The sequence below is a fragment of the Protopterus annectens genome, chromosome 6.part0 (assembly GCF_019279795.1).
Source record: "Protopterus annectens isolate FY-2018-M chromosome 6.part0, PAN1.0, whole genome shotgun sequence".
Lineage (NCBI taxonomy): Eukaryota > Metazoa > Chordata > Ceratodontiformes > Protopteridae > Protopterus > Protopterus annectens.
In genome coordinates, this window is record NC_056737.1 from 613715497 (window position 1) to 613741717 (window position 26221).

General features: G+C 39.0%; 1 protein-coding gene across 1 annotated transcript in view; it reads right to left on the reverse strand.

Moving 5' to 3' along the window:
• Positions 1-26221, reverse strand: part of NEMF (nuclear export mediator factor) — a 1922187-nt gene that overhangs the window by 175396 nt on the left and 1720570 nt on the right. Inside the window, exon 30 of the mRNA XM_044074284.1 lies at positions 6344-6450. Within this exon, the coding sequence (XP_043930219.1) occupies positions 6344-6450 (107 nt within the window). The remainder of the gene's footprint in view (positions 1-6343; positions 6451-26221) is intronic.

Genomic DNA, 26221 nt, shown 5'->3' on the forward strand with positions numbered 1-26221 from the left:
GAAGAAACTACAGCTATACTCGGTTGCATACTGCCTACTCAGAGGTGATCTCTGCCTGACATACAAGGCCATATCCAACCCAGAATCGATGGACATGCTCCAGCTAAAGAAAACCTTATCCCCTCGAGCCACACACTCTAGGGATCTAAACCTCACCACAACAATAAACAGGATGTGCTGGAGGGATAGATTCCAGTCCCAGAGACTTCCCATGCTTTGGAACAAGATCCCAGTCTACATTAGGCAGAGCTCCTCGCTAACACTCTTCAAAAGGAACCTTGATGAGTGGATGGGAAACAGAAAGTTTACCTCGGGGATCACTTCAGTGGCTCTGCTGGACAGAGGCACAGGGAACTAATCTAAGGGGGTGGCGAAAGCCAACACATTCTGGCTAGGCTTATAAATGCCTTCGGGCAGACAGTCTAGTACCTACCTATGAACCTATGAAAATGAGAGTTAAAGCCTTGGGAGGAGGCAGAGGTGATGGCATAGGCACAGTCTCTATCCTGCACCCCAGAAAAACATGGGTCTTGAGTCAGAAAAGAGTTTTTGAAGTTTACTGTGAACCTCAGGCTTTGTAGAAGGAAAATGGCAAAATGAAGATTTTGCAACAGGATCTCTGGAGGGGATGCTTGAAAAAGACGGTCGTCCAGGTAAGGAAACACTTGGATCAGCTGAATCCTGCAAAAAGCAGTCACAGGAGCAAGGCATTTGGTGAATACCCTTGGGGTAGTAGAAAGGCCAAAGGGCAAAGCAGAGAACTTAAAATGCTAGGAAGCAACAGAGAAATGTAAAAAGTTCCTGAAAAGGGGATGAATTGAGATATGGAGATAAGCATCCTTGAGATCCAGAGACACCATATAAGCCTTAGGAAGCAGAAAAGGGAACAATGTCTGAAGGGACAACATTCAAAAGGATAGCACCTTCAAAAAAGTGTTTAGATGAGAAAGGTCTAAAATTGGTCTCCAAGTACCCTCTTTCCTGGGCAATAGAAACATCCTGGAATAACCCCCCCCCGTTGAGACACAGGCACCTCACAAATAACACCCTGAATCAAAAGGTCCCAAAGCACCTCTGGAAAGAAAGACAGTTGTTCCTGAGGGGGCCGAGAAATTCCCATAAAAGGAGGAAGAGACTTTCACACCATAAAATACCCCTGCAGATAATGGACAGGACCCAGCAATCCTGAGTAGTCTGTAGCCAAGCAGGAAGAGAGGGGGGAGGGGAGGAAAATGGTTGGCAAGAATAGGATAGTCAGACAGTACCTAGTTTTTCAGGAAAAGGAGACTTCTGAGGCACAGAAGTCTGAGAAGCCTTCACAGAAGGAGTCTGGCTACAACCCTTTTCACCCTTAGGAGGGCAAGACTGCATACGAACAAAAGCTGACTTACTAGGGTAATTTCTCTGAAATTTAGGCACAGGAGAAACAAACACATTTAACTTACTGAAAGCCTTACCCTTGTCCTAAAGGAACAAACAGGGCAGCAACAGCTTCACCAAACAAGTGTTTATTATCAAGAAGGGCATTCATCAACTTAGCCTTAATATCATCAGGCAGAGGTTGAAGCCAAAGCCAAGAATACCTCATTACTGCCCCAAAAGCAGTACCCATAGAAAAGCAACTACACTTGATGGAATGATGAGCCATCTGGGAGGAAGTCCCTAACAGGGAAAGGGCAGACGTTTTACCCTCAGAGTCTGGAAGATCAGAAATAACCTTACAGGCCTGGGATAGGACAGACAACAAATACCTGGACATATGGGTCTGATAATTAACATCCCTAAAAGCTAAGGTAAAAGAGGTATAAACTTTCTTGGTTGGCCTTTCCATGGTCCCCTTTATCAGAGGGCAGTAACATGGGAGAAGGACGCAATTGTCAGGGCTCGTCAGATGCTACAGACACCACTGAGGGTTCAGCAGAAGGACATTTGTACAAATATTTACAGTCCTCAGGAACCCTATAGAATCTTTTAGGTTTCTTGGGAGCAGGGGACTGAAAGTCTGTAGCCTTAGAAGCATTGGAAAAAGCAGCGAATAAGGCAGCCAGAAAAGGAGGAAAAGCTGAAGGCTTATTACAGTCCATCTGCAGCAACTCATAGTACCTGTTTTGTACCTCAGAAACCTGAGCACAATCCCATTGAAAGAACTCCATCATCCTTGTGTGACAGTGTTTCCAACAGAAATCTCTTCAAAGGGAGTATCAGGACTGGTAGACTCCTCTTCCTCAGAGCCATAATCCAAATGAGAGGGAATCTGAGAAGAGTAAGCAAGGGATTCCTCATCCAAATTTAGTTCTTCCTCAGAAGAATCCTGTTTCCTGGGTCTTTTAGGGGAGTAGAGGACTGGGGGGGGGGGGCTGGAATGGAAACTCCCTGAGGAGGTTTCAAAGCTATCAAAGCACTAAACAAGCTCTGAGTAAAGGACTGCCACTCACTTTGAGGATCCTTAGGAGCAGGAGTAATATACTTAGTCTTTTGCTTTTTCTTCAATGGGACGTCTGCCTTATAAAATTTGGAAGGCTCTTCCCCAGGACAGCATTCAATGATGGTAGTAGGGACTTCTTTCCAAACTAATATCTGAGGCACACGCCTAGGCCCCTCAGAGATAATCAGCCATGGTTCCCCCTGAATGTCTGAAGGGGATGTCTGCAAAGCCTCCTCGGATGTGTTTAAAGTCGGATCCATGCCAACCTCCAACCTGGTCGCAGCCGAGGAATCCGATAATCAAGCCAGGTGAACCTCTGGGCATTCATTCGCCTAAGGAGAGATGTCCAGCAAAGGCTGAACAGCTGAAGATTCTGGCTTAGGCTTCTTAGCCGACTTCTTCACTGATGGCTATCCCTTGGAGCAGGAAGTTCCCTCCATCATGTCCTTTGCAAGAAGCTTAAGATGCTGGTTTTCAAGATAAAGTGCTAAAGAAGATAGTCTATTATGAAGGGTCTTAGGTACAAAGGCCTGACAGATAGAACAGGACATATGGTCGTGAGAGGCACTAAGGCAAAATGGACACTGTGACGGTCTTTATGGGGAATTTGTCTCCCACACTGGCATTTACCCTTCTTGGATGACATGAAACCTCACAAGCAACAATAAAAAGAAAAATAACTAAAACAGAACTCCAACGGGGCACTTATCTGCAATGGCTTAGTGAACCATCAACAGAACGGGTGCTCAGACTGACCATCAAGACATGGCATTTGGACTTGCAGCAAAGAAGCTCTTAGGATGATATGTTTGGACATCACCTTTATGCTTTACTCTATGTGAAGAGCATACGTTTGATGTACGGCATCCCTTAACGCAACCTAAGGCTTTGGAATATTGGCAGGACATCAGGCCACCTTTGGCAGGGATCCCTAATGTAATGAATAATGTAACAGTGACAAGGAAGGACATCAGCAAGTTTTTCATCAACATGTGTCTTCTGAACAACAAACTCTAATTACTTAACATTAACATAATAGTAATTAACATTACTGACTGACTGTAATCCTCAGTGATGTCTCATAAAAAATCAAAAATTTTATAGGAAAGGGAAAAATGTGAGGCAAAATCAGGGACATTCTGGATAATCAAGGATAACCAAAGGGCACAGAAGGAGAAACAACGCGCTCATCTAACAGAGGGTAAACAGCTTTTAAAACTTCTTTGGCCTGTCTGTTAAGTGTGGCAGAGTGAAGCTATAAGACATTTTAAAAGCTGCATGTCGTCTGCTGCTGCTGTTCTTTACTTGCCAGCACTGTCCTCTGAGACTTGTTGTCAGCAGTGCTTAGGATAGTCTTTTAAAAAAGTTTTAAGCACCCCTAAGAGCTGTTAAGATCAGGTGTCACAAAAATTATCTTTTCCCCAGTTTTTGACTGTAATTGTGCCACTCTATCAGACATTCAGATAGGGTTATCATTGCTCTTCATTCAAAATAAATACAGTTTTGCTGTAAGTAGATGCCAATTTTAATGAATACGAAAGTCTGTCCTTAAAAAACAAAATGGGAAACTGACAGCATTTTCATCAAATGGAATCTAATGATATCCTGATGTGCTTCCTTCTGGAATCATAAAGTAGCAAGAGAAAAGTACAACTGATGAGATGAGCTCTGCAAATGTATATAAACTGCTTTTTAGGATCTATTTGATGTAAAATTCACACCCTCACATCTTTTGAATGACTATAGGGAGGAGCCGAATCTTTTGAACATTAATTTCAAACATTATCACGATACGGAAATTCTTACTTTTTTTTTTTTTTGCTAACTCATTTTATTATACATCTTATTTCATGTTACATAAAGAACAACAAACAACTATTATATGTTTGATGAAAGAATGAAAGGCACAGTTTTGGGTGCCCACTTTGCTCCCACCTATACCAAAAATTTGGTCATGACATTCTGAATAAGAGGGCATTTATGTTTTTTTACTTCTTCAAACACCATGCTATTTGTTATATTATTTGTGATTATTTGATTCATTTATTTTTGAAAGGGGCAAATCAATTAGCTTCTTACTTTTCTCTCTGAATTATTCAATAATATTTTTATTTTCAGTTTCACACATATGTTTCATTTTGTGATGGTCATTTTTTGAATTTGATTGGTTCAACTAATTTCCCCATTAAGACCAGATCGCACCATAAGACCAATGTCAACCTTGGTTAGCTGCTTGACTTGTCTCCATTTTCCATCCTCTTCATCTTCTTTTGCTACATTTCCTTATGGCAAATTGCTCACTAGTAAGAGACTAAGTACTGATGGAATTAATTTTTACTAACTGAAATCTACTAATGTGCTGGAAACATTTATGAGTCATAGCTGTAAAAAGAAAGATGCCTGAAAACAGCGTTTTTGTGACTGTAATAGAAAATAAGTTTTGGATTGCAGGTGAATGCAAAGAAAAACAGTACTGTGAGAAGAGCTGATTAAAACTTACTTGGGTTTTTAGATAATCATCCATTAATTTTGAAATTTAGATCAATGTACCGTCTGATAAAACTGTATCCACTTAAAAAATACTGGGGCATTTTATTTTCTGACCACATATTATGTGAGTTGCTGGAAGATTCCCTCAGATTTCTTTTTACAGAAGTAAGAATATTGGGGATATCTTTACTTGCAGCTATTTTAGGTAGGATATTTTATGCAAGATTCATCCTCCAGAAAAAATATTTTCCAATGTGGAACTTTTTACTATTTGTTTTCTAATGGCTCCAGTGTCTTTCATAAAAGTAATAATGTCAGTTATACTACAACCAGTTATACTTGCGAGACTGAAGGTGTTACTTATGCTCTTTCATTTTTCTGCAGCCTATTTTAAACTAGTTAAACTAATTTCATGCCATGAGACAGCCACATGACTTTCTCGACTTAAGCATATACTAAATACTTGCTTTTCAAAAATAGCTGGAAACAACTTTTGCGTCCTTCTTTAAACACAGAATTATCTGAATGGGGGTCCCCATTATCTAAATTCAATATACAGTTCCAAATCTCACAAACCATCATCTTTTTTATGCTACATGTATGAACATCAGACTGAGAATTTACAATGAGGATAGACTGTGGGAAAAACAATCGTTCACAATTCCCTGTGAAATTTGCACTACTATGCATCCTAAACCTGCAAAATGTCAGCTGAAGGAGAAAATGTTTCATAATTTTTGGGTAAAAATACATTCATATGCTTCATAATGCAACAGGATGTTTTCAGTCCTGAAGTCACTATTCATTTTCTATTTTTTTTTTTTTTGTTAACTGAGTAGGTAGACAGCTCAAACAAGGACCCTTCACAGCTGCTATCTGGGCTAAACACACAGACATGCAGTCTACATTACAATCCTGAGAGTAGACACTATCAAGAGAGACAAAGATCCAGTAAAAACTGATTACAGAACATGACAGAACATAGCAAAGAATATTAAAAAAGAAATTTACAATGCTAAAACAATCTCAGTAGAACATCTATTCAGTCTCAGGCAAACAAAAGCATATAGTATAACTGGACAAAACATTCAAATAAAAATCTAACTTATGTTCCTAATGAAGTGGTATTTGTATTTGCGTATAGCAATCAACTTTCTTTAAAAACTACAGCAGTTCTGGTAATTTCTGACTACTATGGCTAGTTCGTTCTAAGTGGCCAAGATGATTCTAGAAAATGCCTTTTCACCAAATGCTAGGCCAAATGAGGGCTTCTTAATGCCTTTAGCTTCTGACACTTCAATAGGTAGTGATTGTTGTATTAGTTTTGCTCACAGTTCATTTTGAAACAATACAAAAGTTCATACTCTGAAACATAATTGGTGGTTTCACAAAATACAGTTTAATACAGCATATGAAAGGATAACTTACTTGTAGTTTGTCATAGCTGTATATGGGGCACAAACTGGAACAGCAAAAAGAAGGATGTCTTCAGAATGAGGCTGCCCTGTTAAAGAATCTAACAGGTTTTCTCCTTCCTGGAATAACAAAAGGGAAATATTTAGGTACATTTCCTCAAAAGTTACAGATTCTAATGCTTCTTAGCCTCACTTTTCAAGAGGACTGGGAGGTAGCTTGGTCAGCAACAAATAAGGTTGTCTAAGCTAACTATTCTGTCCTAAAAATACTATTTTTCATATAACATTCACTATAAGCCATAACTACATTAATCACATTTACTACAGAAAGCTCAAAAGAAATGACTTCAACATTATGAAAACAAAATTTGGATTTTGTTTTAATTTTCCTGTAAGTGTAATGAAAATGATACTTCCACTATAGCAACAAAGTATATTTGTAACAGTGCATATTTGAATATTAGGATATGTTAGGGAAATATCCATCCATCTGGCCCAACTTTCACGACTCCAGGCATACTCAGAGTGAGGCTGGTCCTCATCCTAAAATAAATGATGTCAGCAGGATACCTGGTAAAGAAGGAGACCAGACCACAACACCATTTCTTTTTTTGTGCAGTAGGAACATTACCAGCAAGTGTGATCATGAGATGGACCTCCTATACAGCTCTGACGTGTATGTAAGCTGTATTTTTACGTCTGAATGAAAAACCTAGCAAAAACCTACATTTACCAGTTTTAAAGAAAATCTTACAAGATTTATAGTAACTATACTGGAAAATAAGAATGATAAGGTTGCCTCAATGCCAAGGAAGGGAAATGTGAGAACTTGACATGAACCTCTGTCTGAGTTGCATTTAAAGAGGCACACTGGAAATCTGTGGTCTAGAAAATAGCCACAACACATCTTGGTGAAGTGCCACTCCTTTCAGCTGAAAGAACTGGTCATAGCTCAACAATGACAGAAAGGAAAATTGCTTAAAGTAGGTAAAAGATGTGTCTATATGGATAGTGATGGCCACAAACCTCCTGATACTAGACCCATCCCAATTTGGTTTCGTAAAGGGCTGGTCATGCCTACTAAACCTGGTGGACTTCTTTGAGAAGGTCACCAAAGCAATGGATGAGGGCAAAATGATTAACACTACCTACCTTGACCTGGCCACACCATCTGACTCAATACTCACTTGGGCATTGCTAACAAACTCAAGAGTTTAGGTACAAACCCTTATGTCACCCAGTGGATAGCCAACTGGCTCACAGGCAGGAACAAAAAAGTTAGAATTTGGAAGGCCGCCTCAACAAAGAGGCTAGTCACAAGTGGAGTCCCTCAGGGATCAGTCCTGGGACTGCTCCTTTTTTCATTTACTTCTCTGAAGTCAAGGCCAATGTCAAAGGCTTCTGGCTGACTAAATTTGCAGAGGATTGCAAATTGGTAGCAGTCACTGAATCCCACACAGACACAAATGTTCTTCAGGAAGGGTTGACACAGACAAACAACTGGCGTCAGAGCCTGGGACTCAAACTAAATGCCAAGAACTGCATAATAGACTTTTGTGTTTATGAGTAAATTTCAGTAACTGGCTAGTAAGTGTACTGCCTGGATGCCAGGAGAAAAGAAATACATAGCACTTGGAAAAATATCAGCTAGAAAAGTGAGGAGGAAACACTGACTGGAGAAAGTTCTGCAGCTGTGTTGCAAAAAGCAATCCAACCTCCAGACATGACTATCAGTAACCTACAGGAAGATACAAGACAACTGTTCACAGACCTGGTTAAAATAAAACACTGATTGAGTATATCAATACAAACTAAAGGTTGGAAAAAATGGAAAAAGCTTTAAGCAGATGTTCAGATGATGTGATAAAGCTGCAAAAATCTAAGACTGAAATGAAGAAAAGTCTGGCTGAATATGAGACTACTCCAGAAAAGATGTTTCAAAAAATAATAGAATTAGAGGACAGAACATGTAGGGAAGACCTGAGATTTTCAGCTATACCAGAGAAGCTTGGAAGGAAGAGACTGCATTAATTTTATGAAAGCACAAATAAACAGCTGGACTGGTACTCCACAGATTGGATGGGAAATAAGACAGTCACCCCAGGGATCACTTCTGTGGCTCTGCTCGACAGGGGCACAGGAAAATAATTTTCTTGGGTGTCGAAAGCCACGGTTCCTTTTTGGCTAAGCTTATATAGGCCCTAGGGCTAATAGCCTAGTACCTACCTATGAACCTATGAGTTGTTAGCTGAAAGGGCACATCATGTGTATGCTTCAAACCTGGCTATGAGAAAGCAACCTAGACCTTTAATAGTAAAGACGCAATCCTATCAGCAGGAGGAGTTGATTCTGACAAAACTGTGGCAGGGGAGAAAATAGTAAAAGTGGGAGACAGCAAAGCATTTGTGGAGAATGATTACTCACAGTACACCAGGAGAAGAGCAGTAAATTCATTCTAGTATTCAGGGAATATTGAAAGGCAGGTGCAAGATTCAAGCTGCTATGCCCAGCTATTTTCAAGTTATTCTTCCCTGGAGAGACAAAATCATTTTTTAACAAAGTACATGATAAGGAGGAAATACAAAAGTTTGTCTAACAAAATGTCAGCTATGAAACAGGAGGATATTATGCTTCTTGTTCTTCTGGTAATAAAGACAACAAAGAGACTGTACCTGTGAAACCTTTTCCAATGTTTCAATAGAAAATGTTTGAGAGAAGGAAAGGAGCATGAGAGTTGACTAGAAGAATCAAGACCATGTTGGAAATGAAATAGAGACAGGATTGGGGAGACGGAAATAAACAGTAATAGAACCAGCAACTAAATGTGGGGTTACAATGCAATCATTAAATTTGTGAAATGTGAAAGAACAAGAAAATCTGGAAATAATGGAATTTTTCAGAATTTGTTGGACGTGTGGGGGACTCTAAAGTATATGCCCTATTTCATGTCATTAATGTTTGGAAAAATGCTTTGGGGAGGAGAAGAGAGGGGAGAAAGTTGACTGTAACTAAAGAAATCCTTTTTTTCTTAATAGTATTATTCTGTGGTGTATGGTTTTCTTTGAATGCTATAATGTTTTCTCAGTTATTTTAAATGTAATGAAGATTGTAAATAGGTGCTGCTGTTCTTTTTTCCCTATCTTTCTCCCTTCTCTCTCTCTCTCCTTGTTCAGTTTTAGGAAATGTAGGCAGTGCAATGTAAAAATAAATAAAGCCTGGTTAAAAAAGCAGGACAAAGGAAAAACATAATGTGCTTTTTCTCATTCTTGCATGGGAGAATCACTGAATTAAGGACCTTAGATTGATTTAGTATGAAACTTTTTCTAGCAAATATATGCATACTCAGTAGCAATTCATGTCTCCATGGAAACAATCTGATAATGACAAATTGGATGTCTGGTTTTCATGTCTTTATAGAGACAATCTGATAAAAAGAAATTGGTTACAGTCTGGTGAAGAGTGATTGGCTGGGGTTAAAAAAAGAAAAGAGAAACTGGCTAGGAGATAATGTTCTCTAAAATAATTCAGGGGTTTTCCCAGCTGGGAGAGCTATAAAGATAAGACAAAACCAGTTATCACTTAGTAGAAACACAGGCTGCACAATGCATGGATAACCTTTATTTTAGGTTAACTCAAGTGTATGAGTATGAGTATGACTGTCAGTCTGGGACATTTGTTCCTATTAGGAAAGTAAAACTTCAATATTTGAAGATGTACATAGTTTTGTGTGTTAATATTAAATTAATAGGTCTTAGGGTGTATTTTTTTGAGGGCTTTCAATAAAACAAAAAAAGTTTTGTAAGATGTGACACAGGCTCAAATGGATATGACATGAAACAACTTTATAAAAGTTCAACCTGCCAAACAGTGTATGCATGTAACACAAAAGCTTGAACTAGACATTTAACAAAAAAGGTGTTATACATAAAAGGTGGAAATAATAACTTTTTAATATAGTGATGTTTTCTGTAATGTCTTTAAATGTCAGTGGTCTCACAGATAAATACAAAAAAAGAAATAATAGAGAACTATATTAAAATGCAGACTGCAAATAGCTATGCAATAGCAGATACATTTGGAAAGAACTGAACATGTGAATTTGATAAAGAAAGGTTTTCAGGATGGTTATTCAGTGGAATATCTGGGAAAAAGGAAAAGAAGAGTACTTATGCTAATTGCAAGAGAAGCTCCAATAGTGATAGAAGAGGATAAAAAAGATAATAATGGCAAATGTGTAGTGCTAAGGGGTTACTGGCAAGGGAGAAGGATTGCACTAGCATGTATTTACATTCCACCTAAAACTGCTATAATGGAGCTTAAGAAAATTCTGAGAGAAATACTCAGTTTTCAGCAAGGAATGTCACTTACAGGTGTGGACTGGAATTTTATTTGCAGCAATGAAGGTATGTCTGGTGGGCACAGAAGGGAAAATATAACAAAAGAGGGTAGATTTTTGAAGAAATTTATGAAAATATTTGGCATGGAATATGTGAATTCAATAATAGGGGTTTGGAGTGAATTTACGTATTATTCCCCAAGATATAAAAACTGGGCTAGGCTAGACAGAATTTACGTTTCACGGGAACATGTGCATTTGATTGAAGATCTTGATACGCATTCAATAACTACTTCAGATCATATGCCAATAATAACTAAAATAAAAACACAGGGTAATGAAATAAATGTGAGACACTGGCACTTTCCCACCTATCTGTTGAAAAGAGAAGAATTTAAGGAATGGGTAGTGGAGATTATTCAGGAGCTATTCAAGAGGACAGAAATTACTTCTGAAAATCCAGCTAAGGAGTGGGATAAAATTAAGGTGTAGTTTAAAAATAGAGTGGATATAAAAGAAAGGGAGCTATGGATAAGAAGCAACAAGAATCAAATAGAGGGGCTGACAAAAATTAAAGTATTGCAGAACAGGAAGAATCAGAAAAAGAAGAGGATCAGTTGCAGAATGCTAAGAGGAAAAGAGAGTTTTGAAAGATTGCTGTTGCACAACTGTTTTTTGATAATGACACTAGAGCACAAAAAATTTTAGCACAACGACTTAGGCAACAGAAAGCAGAAAGGGCTGCCACCAAGCTCAGGGAGCCTATAACAGAGAATGTAACAACAGATCCTGTAGAGTATTAGAAATATTTCAAAATATCTATGAAAGTCTGTGGCATGCAAAGACCCATGGAAATCAAGAAAAGATACAAATGGAAATGTTAATGGAAGAATTAAATATGTGAAGGTTAGATATAGATGAGGTTCAATTACCAATGGTTAGGATTATCAGAAGATGAGATAAAAATTGTGATGTATAACCACTCTACAGGAAAGTCTCCAGCAATAGATGGCCTTCCTGTGGAAGTTTGGAAGCTATGAGGGAAAAAATTATAAAGATCTAGAAGGTTTTGTTTAAAAGTATTTTAAGAGGAGAAGTAACAACATCCTGGAAGAAAGCAGTGGAAGCTGTAATAGGTAAAGAGGGTAAAGATCCATCAGATCCAGCTTCATACTGGCCCATTTCAATACTAAATCACAACTTTAAAGTTTTCATGTCTATAATGGCTAAAAGAATGGCAAAAGTAATGCCAGAATTGATAGATTTGGATCAATGTGGTTTTGTGCAGGGGAGGCAAACATTTGACAACATTAACAGAACATTGATGATCCAGAGGGAAGTAGAATATAAGAAAATACCATTGTTGTTGTTGGGTCTTGATGCACAGAAAACATTTGACAGAGTAAGATGGGACTTTTATGAGCAGGGCAATGGAAGCATTTGCATTTTCTGAAAAAAAAAATATAATGTTGATTAGGAGGATATATGATGGATTGGACTCAAAAATTAAAGTAGGTGGAGTCCTCTCTGATAATTTTTGCTTGAGCAGAGGAACCAGTCAGGGGTGCCCTCTTTCCCCCTTATTTGCATTATATTTAGAACCACTGGCAAAGAAAATAAGGGACTCAAATTCAAGGATATAATTGGTATGGTAGTCAAGAAAAGTTGGCACTTTTGCAGATATTATTTTATACCTGACAAAAACAGAGAGACATTACAGTGTTGTGGAACATTTTGATACAGTTTCAGATCTTTTCCAGATGCAAAATTAATGAAGCTAAAACAAAGGCAATAGCGGTAAATTATGTATCCACACACAAATTAGTTCAGCAATATCCATATATGGTTGCTGAGATATTGTAAGTTGTTTACAAAATATTACAAATGTAATAGTTACTATGTTTAATGTGACTTATAAAATTCAGTTTAAGACCTAGAACATAAAGAATACTACCACTATACAAATAATGTGTGCTGAATGGTTTGCCATTTATACTTCTTTCACAACCCCTACAGTTCTGGAGATATGAACATTTGTTTGAAATGTGAGGACATAATTTGATTCCGTTAAAAAGGCTTAGGCTCCACCCATTGGAAGTTGCACTGCAAATTTCCTGAGCTCCAGTGAAGTGAACGAGTTAAGGAAAATAACAACAGCCATACAGAATATTATATCCAGAAAGTATTCTAAGAACTAAGCCAACATAGGACTGGAGAAAGGATATTCTGCCGATAACAATTACTGCAATTTTTTGGAATTTATTGGAGAAAACAGGCAAAGGAACCAAGGTATTGGGAGAAAATAAGAAAGATGATAGGATGGGAAGACAAGAATTTATTTGGACTGCAGGTTAGAGATTGCCTTCCCTATCAAGGATTGATATCAGAGTACAGGCAAAGAGAAAGAAATAGAGGGATACTAAGCGAAATACCAGCACTGGTAGAGTTTTTAGTAAAATCTAGAAAAGAAGCTGCTGTTAAAAAAAGGATAATTAGTACAGCATATAAAATATTGCATGATAACTATAAAAATCAATCAGAGGAGGTTAGAAAGGATTGGGAAGAGAAATTGGACAAGCAATTCACAAAGAAACAATTTGAAGATATATGTATGTCTCCTAAATATGCAACAAAATCTAGAAGATTTAGGATTTTTGCTTGGATAGGTTTACATAGATATTTTTATACCCCAAGTAGACTCCAGAGAATTTTTCCTCAGGTAGACAGTAAATGCTGGAAGAAAGAGGTAACTGAGAATATATTTTCTGGAAGTGCGGTGAGTTGGAGGACTTTAAGGATTCCCTGTGAGATGTACTGTTGGAGATGATGGGTGGGCAAACTGGAGTGATGAGGGAAATGATTTTTCTGAGCTAAGACACAGAATCGAAATTGCCTAGACATGATAAGGCCTTGCTGTGTCTAATTATGATGGCTGTCAAAAAAGCAATTCATAGAAAATGGAAATCAAAATCTAAACCAACTATACTAGAAGCAGTGAATATAGTAACAGAGATAAAACAACTGGAACTCAGATCTTTACAAAAGGGTAGGGATAAACAACATAGAAACAAAACAGGAATTTGGGAACAAGACATACAGGGGAAGAATGAGGTTTAAAATTAAATAAGCTATATAATGTTTGACTGAAACTGATTGGGTGGATTTTAAGTGATGCATAATGTTTGCAACTGGGTGTCTGTCAGTATGGTTTGGATGTAAAATGCTTGCACCTAAGATTGTGTCGCTGTGGTTTCCTTTTGTTTATATAAATGCATGATTGCCTATGTTGCAAGTGATCATTTAATAAAGGTGTTTCTTTAAAAAAAAAAAAGCGGGAACTGAATAATTTATGTAATGTTGCTCAGGTTATATGATATACAGCAATATACATGAAGTACAAGGTTTGTAAACGTGAACTTGTCAATACAGTTTGATTACTTTTATATAAATGTAAATTTGCCTATGTTACAAGTGATAATTCAATACAAGTATTTAAAAATAATAATGGTGAACAGCTGATAGGCATGGGAACAATTAGAACCTCTACAAACGAGACTCCAGCAGTCCCATTGAAAGACTTCTTCTCAAGCTCTATTCTTAATTCAAGAAAACAATGAAGCAGAGACAGATGTTTTCTTTGATGCAAAACAAGAGAGAATAGTAGCCCAAATTCCAGTGCTAGAAGAAGTTCTAAAAGTATATAACAAAAAACATCTGCTTACTGAAAGTCAAACAGTAATGCCTGACAAGGTGTGTTTTATTGTGTAAATAACACATGCCTGGGAGGGTTCTGTGGCCTAATGCTGCAAGTGGAGGGCCTTTACACCCCTGGAAGTACATTATTTAAGCAATAACCCATGCCTGGGTGTGGGTAATGCTGGATTTACCCATGGTTGGTGTGGTTTGGTCACGAGGGTGAAGCCTGAATGACCAAACAAAGACAACCATAGGTAAATCCAGCATTACGCACACACAAAAGTGGGTTATTGCTATTATACAATAACATTATTTAAGAAAAAAAAAATGTACTTTTCGTAAATAATGGCATTGTATAATGCCTCTGTGCTGCCCTTCCGCAGCTGTCCGGTATCCTGAGGCAGTTCTGATGTACTGCGCATGCGTACGAGGCATGTTCCCACACTTACACAGTACATCAGTGCTGTGTAGAGGTAGCAACGGAAAAGGAATATCTCTGTTGCCTTTTTTTTTTTTTTTTAAAGATGCCTCGCTATGTTATAGGAGTTGAACTCATATAACATAGCGAGATATCTTTAAAAAAAGCAAAAGAGATCTTCCTTTCTCAGTAGAAAGGAAGATCTCCGTTGCATTTTTTTAAGATATCTCACTATGTTATACGAGTTCTTCAGCTTGTATAACAGCAAGATATCTTTAAAAAAAGAAACGGAGATCTTCCTTTCTCCACTGCTATCTCTGGGAAAAAAAAAAAAGAGATATACTAATGGAAAAAGTCCGGGCGACCGGACCTTTTTACGTTAGTATAGTCTCGAATTTACAACGGGCACGCTGGTTGAACTAGCCAATCAGCATGCTCGTTTTTGCATATTTATGGCCGGTCATTGTATAATTACACAATAACACACACCCTGGAGAACTGTATTGCTACTAGAGAATGGGCTATCTGTTAAACTGTTTTATATTTTTTATTACTATATAATTTTTTTTTATATTTGACATAAAATATTTCCTCCACATAATGTTTCTCTAACTGATGCTGGAGGAAATGTTTTACATCCAAAGTATGTTACACACACTCACACTGAGAAACCTACATAGGCATACTCACATACACATAGAAAAACAGTCATTCAGAAATACAGAAAGACATACATACATACACACACACACACACACACACACACACACACACACACACACACACACACAAAAAAGACAATCTCAAACACACCACACACACACAGCAATTACACTTTCATCCAAAGAATCAATATTCCATGCCTTGCATATACAAAATTAAACAAAAAAAAAAAAGCAAGGTATTGCAGCTCACTCTCCATCCCCTCCCTTTACTGTCCCCAATTTTGAAAATAGTGTGGCTCTGTAATAGGATCATAGGAAGTTACTAGACTTATGGCCCTAGGGCCCTTATAAGCCTAGCCAAGTTCTATTCTTATTTCCACAATCAGCACCTATTGCCCCTGTCCAAGAGGGACACAGATGGAAGCCCTGGGATGAATTTACAGTTACACATCCAATCGTCCAGACTGCATTTGAAGAGGCCCAACGAGGTGTTCTGTTTGACATGAAGTGGGAGTCTGTTCCAAAGGTGTGGTAACCTCTGGGAGACAAATCGGACTCTCCAGCAGGTTCTATTAATGTCATATAAAGACTTTAGAGCAAGTAACTTTTGTACCATTTGACTTGCGGATATGCACCACTTCCAATAAAGCAGGGTCATAGATTGCCTTATATGGAAGGCAGAGATCGCCTCTGAGTAGTCTGTATGACACAGAATAAAGTGACAGATGTTGAAGAGCTTGAATTTTCCTTGTGAGGAACCTTTGTGGTCTCTCCAATTGCTGCAGGTGCTTGTTAAGGTACATACCAAAAGAGGCATTGTACTCAATTATTAGCCTGATAAGGGAAGAGGACAGAGAGGTTATAACTTTTTTTTCTGGAGGCAATGCCCTTACTTATGAGATAAGCAATTTAGAATGCCCTTCTTACCACTGTGGAGACCTGGTGATCAAAGGCACGGTTACTGTCAACCTGTGCGCCCAGGTCTCATACCACAGAGTGCGTACTTAGGGTGTTGTGATTGATGTGGTAGTTGGCAGGAACATCACTCTTAACAAAAGGGACTATATTTTTTTGCATTGAGTTTAAGGCCATGACTTTGGCACCAATTATGTCATAGTAATTATGTTCTATGTAAATTACTGAGGATTAACAGTTTAGTACCTCTGTGTCTGCATTTTGCAGTTAGTATTCTCTCTCTCATGTTTTCACACACACACACACACACACACACACACACACACACACACACACTTACTTCTCTTTTAAGTTTACTTTTTTTAAATTTTATGCTCGATGCAAGGGTACAAAAAGGCCTTTTTTTTTTTTTTTTTTTTTTTTTTTTTAATGTCTGAGCTTCATAGCAGCTTAATATACTGCTGTGAAACTGCAGGCTTGTTTTTCAGTGGGTGTTAAACACCCTGCTATAGAAAATTCATTCTCCATCAGAGTGGCAAAGTACAGATCACCCATTCTCTAAACAAGGGAAACTGTACTGAAGCAAGGTTCTGTGGTACAGTTTCATTAGAGAGAGCATTTTTTTCTGCTGTTTTTCAGTGCATTCAGCTATATTTTTCTTGCTGAGCTGAAAACTTAACTCAAGACTGGGTGGGGTGGAATCAGCAGGAAAACAAACCATCTGATTGGATAAACCGCTGGGAAGTCACAAGTCAGTGGGCTACTTGTACGAATGACTGAATGAACCAAAAATTCCAAGTCCTAAATGCAATAAAAATTTTTATATAGTCTGCCATTCTGGCTCATTCTTCTTAAATGGCAACAGAGTACTAGCACTGCACTTGCTGTACTTAGTTTTGCAGAAATTAAACAAGAGGAAACTAAGTGAATTCAAATCATGTATGCAACTTCTAATTTCTGAAACTGCCTACGTTGTACACTTTCATATTGCAGTTTCAATGGAGCATGGTGGAAGTTGCGGTCATTTTTTCCCTTACTGTATGCATTCATGTTACTAATACTGGCATAAAAATGATTCATAAAAAGAGGCAAATGTGTCATGTAAGGCGGCTTCTATTTATTAAGCATAACAGATCTACACATAATAGAAATAAAGCTGGAGTGAGAACGCTGAATAATAAAACTGCAACAATGGGCTGCAGTGAGGATGCGCAAAGAATTTTAGATTCATGATTAAGTAGACTATTATGGTATAGGCACATACTACACTAACAGCATTGGGAGACAGCCTAATGTCAATATTTAGAGTGGAGTTTAACATTTCCTGTTGATGATGGCTTTCCACTACAAGCTTGGAAAATGAGTGGGAGCAACAGGATACAAACTTGTTTGTTATTCAGTTGTACTTTGGAGGGGCAAGGGATGCCACCCTTATGGAAAGGAGCAATTACTTCAGTTACACATAAGGATGGAAATGATGTGACTAATTTATTATCTTCTAGATCCTATCTCAGTGTTAAAAACAATGATTACAGGTATTTATAGGAAACCTGGTTGCTAAGATATCTAAAATCTTACCAGTTGGATAGACCATGATATGTATGGATTTATAGAAGAGAGACAGATCTTTGGCAATATTATTAAAACTGCTCAGCTGAGAGAAGATGCCACTGACAAGTTGAGACAATCAGTACTAATAAGCTTGGCTCTAGAGGCATTTTACACAGTAAACTGGTCCAACTTAAAGCTAGCTTTCAGTAAATTTGTCTTTCCTAAAATTGTTAACAATTAATTTTAATGCATATATTAAGCATGAGCACAGGTCCCCATCAGTAGCTTGAGCTTTCAGAAACTCAAAATTCATATTGTCAAGATGATATGATTGAGTTTCTAAAATTTCAAAGCTTTTGAATGGAGACTGCGGTACAGTGTGGATCAAGAAATGTACCCTTTCCCCAGTGTAGTGTAATCTTGGAAATGGTGTATACAATATGCAGGGGGTGCAGGGGGGCTTCCTCCCTGCAAAAATGTAGAAAAAGGTAGATTTTTTCTTGTTTTTTGAAGTTCGAGGTTTAGGAAACTCGATCATATCATCTTAACAATATGAATTTTGAGTTTCTGAAAACTTGAGCTTTTGACATAGATCCACACACACATACAATTATAAACTCATTTTGAATAGACACATATGCAAGTGATCTTATGCTAGGGTGTAGGTAGTGGGTACACCCTCGTAGGCTAGGGTGTAGGTAAGGGGTACACTCTCTCATAAGCATGTTTTGGAAAGGGGACTCTTCAAAGATGTCCAATGTTCCCTCTTATATCTGCATTTTATTAGAGTTGCAAGCAGCACCTCAAATAATAACATATCCAATGATATCCAATATGTGGGGCAAATAATCATGTTAAGATTGTCCTTTTTGCAGATGATATTTTGTTTTTAGAGTACCCATTGTGGTTTCAGATATTAACTACATTTCAGTGCTTGTCAAGATATAAAATACACAAAACTAAAAACAAAATGCACAAAACTAAAAAGAAGGCATTGACACTAAATGACATGTCACTCAGTATGGGGCAAGATCTCCCTCATCTCAGAGGACACATTAAAATCAAATATTTGCATTGTGTTAAAGATCACAGACTCTAATGATTTTTTGGAAGGGAAAGGAAAAATAATCTTAGTAATCTTAAAAATTGCAAATCTATTAATACATACATTCAAAAAGAATACAAGCAATTCAGACGTTCCTCGTCCCTTTCATTATTTACGTGGGGCAGGCTTGTTAGACTCTTCCAGAATAAAGGCTCTGCTGAGCACTTACATGGAGAATACAGGATTCTGTATGGGAAGGGAAGTATTCCCAGGTGGCATTGGAAAAATTATTGATGTCAGTCGAGATGGTGTGGGCTAGTAATGCTATAACTAAATGGTTACTGCAAGTCCATCCAATTGAGATGGCTCATTTCAATATGACAAAAACTACTACTAGTAGCAAAGATACTGATATTTTTTGGAAATGCTAGTCTGAAATTTTGGGCTTCATTTGACACATGGCATTGTGGCAAACCATGGATAGGTAAGCTTAGAGCAACAGCTAAAATAATACTTTCAGACAATGAGCGTAAATACTGGAGAAAGATATGAAACTTTACCAACAGATTTATGAAATGCTCAGAGAATACATAGAAAACAATGTGACACTGAAATTGAGAAAAGCTTGGTTCCAGAGCTGTCATCCAGACAGACCGATAATTCACAGTTAAATGTAAATCCTGTAACAACAATACTTCAAACTCTACTCAAAGGAGTTCCTCAAGGCTCTACTCTTGCCCCTCAGCTATTCTCTCTATATATCAACAAACTCCCACTAGATATTCCTCACCTTCTTTTTCTTTTGCACGCTGACAACATGGCGCTCTACTTCTCTAACTACTCATTAGCTATATTACAAGATTTACTGCAATCTGAATTCTTCTGCTTCAGTGAATGGATCAACAATAAAAATCTCATTCGTATCAAACCAAAAACAGAAACAAAGTAATATGGAACTCAGCAGAAGCTCAGCAGATCCCCTTACACTATACAATCTTTGATCACAGCAAATCTCCCTTGAAACAAGTGTCCTCCTTTCAAGTACATTGGTCTCAGCTTGGACCCCTCACTTATTTTGTCATTTATCTAGGAAAAACTCCTAAGAAATTGAATCCCTGTTATTCTGGACACAAAATCTGTAATATTCAACCAGAGCTGCAACAGGGAAAGGAATCTTACTTCCTCCTCTTCAATTCTGCCTCCCTTTTGTCTTAACAGCATCTACTAAAAACTCCACTGCCATTTAAATACTAGAAAATAAAACCTGAAGATGCATCCCTCATTCCACAAGAAATGATCACCACAATATAACTCTAGAAAAAGATCCCAGCTGGGGAAACAGCAGACCTATTCACAACTGTTCAAGCTACTACATGAACATACTCTTCCTCCTCCATCCTCAAAACTAATAGGACAAGCCTTCACAAACATCAGAAACCTGAATAATACTGGCCCTTTTAACATGATTCCCACATTCTAAACTTCATGCTACTGCCCAATTCTCAGTCTCAAAGTATAGGAGCCCTTCTCACCCAAACTTGAAGAGACTTCATCTTACCCCATGTTCCATGGACTACTAAAATCTCATCTACTTAATCAAGCTAAATGTTCCTGCAACCCAAAAGGCCCTATAACCTAAATCAACTAACATTTGTCCTCTAACTGCTTTACTAAATTCCACTGCTTCAATTCTCCCACTGCAGACTTTTACAAACCAAACTTTCTATCTTAGAACTAGCCAGTCTGCTAGTTTTAGCACTCAAAACTGTTTCTGTTCCCTGGAACTAGCCAGTCTTCTAGTTTTAGCACTCAAAACTGTTTCTGTTCCCTTGAACTAGCCAGTCTTCTAGTTTTAGCACTTAAAAATGTTTCCTTGTGCACAGCACTTGTCCAAATCTCGCTGCAAGCACTAAATAATCTACAAATTACTGCAACACTCAACTTTCCTCACTTATCAAGAGAAAATCAGCTCCCAGTACTTAAATTAATAAGCACTAACCAGGCATGTCCAAGGGTCCACTCCTGGTGTTTTGTCCTGTCCACCTGATGAATCTGGGCATCTTGGGGCAATGTAGCAACTGCTTCACATACACTGACAACCCTCTCCTTTTACCACCGAACACTACAACCTGTGAGAGATGCACTTATATAGCCAAACTGGAAGCCAAGCTCTCTCCGGTCAAGACTGGACTAGACAGTCAAGAGGAGAAGGTTAACACCACACCACACTCAACACATAGTCCATCAAATCCTGCAACACCCAAACCCACACATAGTAACACAAACACACACCTACATTCGCGGAGGCTCTCAATAAAAATCTAGCCAAACAAAAGAGACCTCCAAAGTTGAATCGCAAGGAACCACCACCCCCCAACACTACCTGAATGACACATAGCCCACAAACTTAGTGTGCACTCAACCTCAGTCCATAAGGCAAAACAACGTACCCAACACACACTAGTCACTGGCGACTCTATAGTCAGGCACACTGACGTCCCTCTCACCAGGCTAAACAAGGAGAAAGTTACTGTCAAGCTGCCTGTCATGTACCAGGATCCACCATATCATGCACGCACTCAGGTCACTCCACAACAAGTACAAGTATGACTCTGTCATTGTCCATGTTGGAGTGAATGACCTGAGATGTACCTCCTTGGACTACATGAAGAGAGACATGGAGGAGCTGTCTGACCATGTGGCCCAGCCAGGTATGACACTTGCCCTGAGTAGCATTCTGCCATCACGTACAAGGACAAAATGGTTGACTTCAACAATTGGCTAAGCTTCTGGTTTCATTCCAAGGGGATCCAGTATCTGTTTGCCTGGGATGATATGATCGACAGGCCACGATGCTTTGCCAGAGATGGCAGGCACCTGTCACCGCTGGGATTTTGGATACTGGCTAAGGCTCTTGCCACACCTATAGTGCCTTTTTTAGGCAAGGCTCAAACATGAAATGCACCACCATAGTAGCTATAAATAAGCAAAATCTAAGGGTAATGCTACTCAATGCTAGAAGTCTAAACCTCAAAATGCACTCACTCGAGGCTCTCCTTAAGATGGAGAATATCGGCATCTGTGCAGTGACAGAGACCTGGTTTAAGGCTCCAGAGAGCACCCCTGCATTACCAGGCTACAATTCATACCACACCTTTCGGCCACCTAACCTGTACCGAAATACTAAAGGAGGAGGCGTGTCCATATTCATAAAGGATAGCCACATCTCCAGGCTAGTCACTCAACATAATGTATCTGAAATTATCCAAGTACAATTAACATTGGGCAAGACTGCAATTCAGGTTGTAGCGTGCTGCAGATCCCCGCCATATCCCAGGACACCCACTCCATGTTTCTCAATATACTGGAGAATATTAAGGTATAGCCCAATACCCTAATTTTGGGAGATTTCAACTACTCCTCCATCAACTGGGAAAACTACTCATGTACTAACTCATTTGCCCAACATTTCCTGGAATTCATCAATTCCAACGTCCTGGACCAGCTTTGTTCATACCCCTACCAGGGGTAGTAACATCCTGGACCTGGTCATTACCAATATGGGCAAAAGGTGCTCCACACCAGAAGTCAACTCCTCGCTGGTCAGGTCCGACCACAAGCTAATCACCCTAGACATCCATATCCTCCCCCCTCCCATTAAGGAAACCACCATAAAAATCTTCTCCAAAGCTAACTTCATGCTTAAGTCAGAAGTAACAAACTTCATTACACCCACACAGATGGAAAATAGTGGCACGACTGCTGAATCATATACAAATGCATTGTATAAGCACATACACGAGTGCATGGACCGTGCCATTCCAACAGAACCAAGACGCTATCCTCCAAAAAGGGAAGCCAATATGGTGGCCCCCTGCCATAAAGAAGCTCTACAACAGAAGCAAGAAACTGTTGCATAAGAGTAAAATCACAGGATTGCAGTAACTCCCTGGTCAGCCTTAGCAAGAAGCTGAGATCCCTCATAAAAGCCTCCAAAGCTAGTTACGAAAATAAAATCACCATGGATTCTAAAGATAACCACAAAGTCTTCTACAGCTATGTTAAGAATCTCAATGGCAACACTCAGATCTGCTCTGAACTACAGCACAATGGCACTACATTTACTGAACCAACTGACATTGACAACATCCTGGTAGACAGGTACAGTGCTAACTTCACTCCCCCTTACCCCCCCCCAAGGGCCCATCCTCACATTGGATAACTGCAAAGGCCCTGAATTCATGGCCGCTCAGGTAAAGACCACACTCACCAAAGCCAAGAACACAGCATCCATGGGACAGGACAACATCCCAGGCTGCATTCTGTATGAACTACAGAACGAACTGGCACCCCGCCTAAGTACCATGTTCAACCACAGCCTCACTTCAGGCTTTGTGCCTCTGGAATGGCACACAGCGACAGTTATCCCATGCCACAAAGGGGGTGCCACCACAGACCCTGGGAACTACATTAGCCTGACGAGCCTGGTCTGCAGGGCCATAGAATGCATCATCCTAGAACTTATAAACAAAGACATAGGTAACCTCCAAACTCTGGACCCCACTCAGTTTGTGTTTGTAAAAGGTAGATCATGCCTCCTAAACCTGATTGACTTCTTCAAAGCAGTCATCAGAGCCATAGACGAAGATAAGGCGGTGCACACAGCCTATCTTGACCTTGTCATTTCTTTTGACACCATCCCCCACTCTGGTATTATAGATAAACTCACTGGACTAGGCATAAATCCCTATGTCACAAGATGGGTGGCCAACTGGCTCACCAACAGAACCCACACAGTGAAAGTAGCCGACTCCAAATCCCACTTCAGACGAGTGACAAGCGGAGTACCACAGGGTTTGGTCCTGGGTCCTCTCCTGTTTGGTATCTACCTCTCTTTAGGCTAGGCAAATACAGCTGTTCTCTGGCTAATGAAATTCTCAGATGACTGCATAATCGATTCACCTAAGGATGTGGACATTCTACAAACAGACCTCACTGAGAATGATGCTTGGTGTCAAGGTCATGGCCTAAAGCTCAATGTCAAGAAGTGCATTGTCATCCCCTTTGGTAAAAATACCATACCCATGAACTACCACATAGGCGGTAGCCTATTAAACACTGAATGTGTGATAAGAGACCTTGGGACACAGGTGGATAGTAGTCTCTCCTTTGATAATCACGTTGCCACAGTAGTCAGCAAATCCTTCTACTGGCAGCACACCTCATCACAAAGGGGTTCTCCTCCAGAAAAAGAGAAGTCATCGTTCCTCTCTCCCCATCCCTTATCAGACCTATCATAGAAATGCCCCATTTGGCATGTAGCTCGCAAGACATCTGCAACAGCTGGAAAGGCCACAGAAATACCTCACTAAGAGGATTACCAGCCTCAAATAGATGCCATACGCCGACTATGTCAAAAAACCCCAGCTCTACTCTGCTGCATATCGCCTACTCCGTGGCGACCTCTGCCTAACCTACAAAGCCATGTCTAACCCAGATATGATGAACATGCTACACTTAAAGAAAATCCCAATCTCTCCAAGCCATATGCTCCAGGGACCTAAACCTTGTCACCACAATAAACAGAACATGTTGGAGGGATAGATTCTTGTCACAGAGATTTCCTTTGTTCTGAAACAGGCTGCCCATTCATGTCAAGCAAAGCTCCTCATTAGCCCTCTTTAAGAGAAATCTTGACAATTGGATGTAAAATAGGAAATTCACCCTGGGGATCACTGCTGTGGCTCTGCTCGACAGGTGCACACTAAAATAATTTTCTTGGGTGGCGAAAGCCAGGGAATCTTGTTTGGCTAGGCTTGTATAGGCCATAGGACCGATAGCCTAGTACTTACCTATGAACCTATCTTCCTAAATGAAAGCAAGTTTTGTACTTAAATGTATACTGACATCAGTGCAATTTTATTTTCGCACTTCACTGGTTTATGTACTTTTGTATTCTTTGCATCACATGTTCTTTGTATTTTAGTCACTGTCACTTCATGTTTTTGATATCTTATGTATTATTGATTCTGGGCTGAGACTGAAATTGGTCAGAATTGATTCAATCAGTCAGTCAATTAATAATTAAGAAAAAAAAGCTCTTTTATATAGTGGGGAAAAAATTAAGAGAGGGAAAACTCAAATACTTTGAGAAGATGCAAAGGTGGAATTGGACTTGAGGAAAAATGGGTCTATATTATAATCTCGAAAAGACAAAACCGCAAACGCTCACATGAGCGAAAACGGAGAACATCGACCTCCTTATTGTGGGGGGCTGCACCCCCCACCCCCCCCTGCTAACTATATATTCCAACTCTGAGATTGCGCCACAGTGAGGAAAGGGCAAATATACCACTCTCCACTGTACCACGATCCCAAAAAGACCCCATTCGATGTCCGCCGTTTTCGCTCATATGAGCGTTCCTGGTTTTGTCCTTTCGAGATTATAATATAGACCCAGGAAAAATTATAGTTCAACTTGACAACCCATACATAGAAGGCTAAGTCAAATAATTACCAACATAGGGAAATCAGGGAGGTGATCACAATTAGCTCATTTTCTAATGGACTCCTTAACAGCAGAAGGCTTGAAGATAAAGCTGATAAGTACAGAATGTAAGATTTCCAAAAGCCAAATAAAATCACAGTCAGAGGTTAGAACAAGAGTGTGAAAACAAACTGAATATTAACTTTGGAATGGCGAGAAATGGTGGTTATATGTTTAGTACCTAGACATGCTACAAAATCAAGCCATTTCACACTATTTGCATGATAGTGCCAGCACAAGTATTTCTATGCCCCAAACAGGTTCCAGAAATGTTTTCAAGAGTGGGTAATACCTGATGGAGATATGCAAGTAGGGAATATAGGGACCAAGATCATGTATTCTGGTCATACTCTGAATAGGGGTGGACGCCCTAAAGTATTACAGGAGGTAGTTTCAGAGTACATTTATGCTGACTATGCTTAGAGACCCAATAAGACAATCAACATAAGCCCTAATGAGTATAATATTATTACTTTTTTTACACACCTTCATTAAATTATCACTTAAGACACAGGCAAATATATTAACAGAAAAGAAAAAAGAAAACAACACATTAACTTTTTTTTCCATTTCCATTTATTATATGTCACTTTTCTTTTCTTTCATAAATTGCTGAATTCCTGTCATCCCTTAAACCTTCCTCCTCTTCATCCTTAACATTACTGTATATGTATTGTTCCAACAGTTTCCATTTATTTATATGTAATTTGCTCCTTCC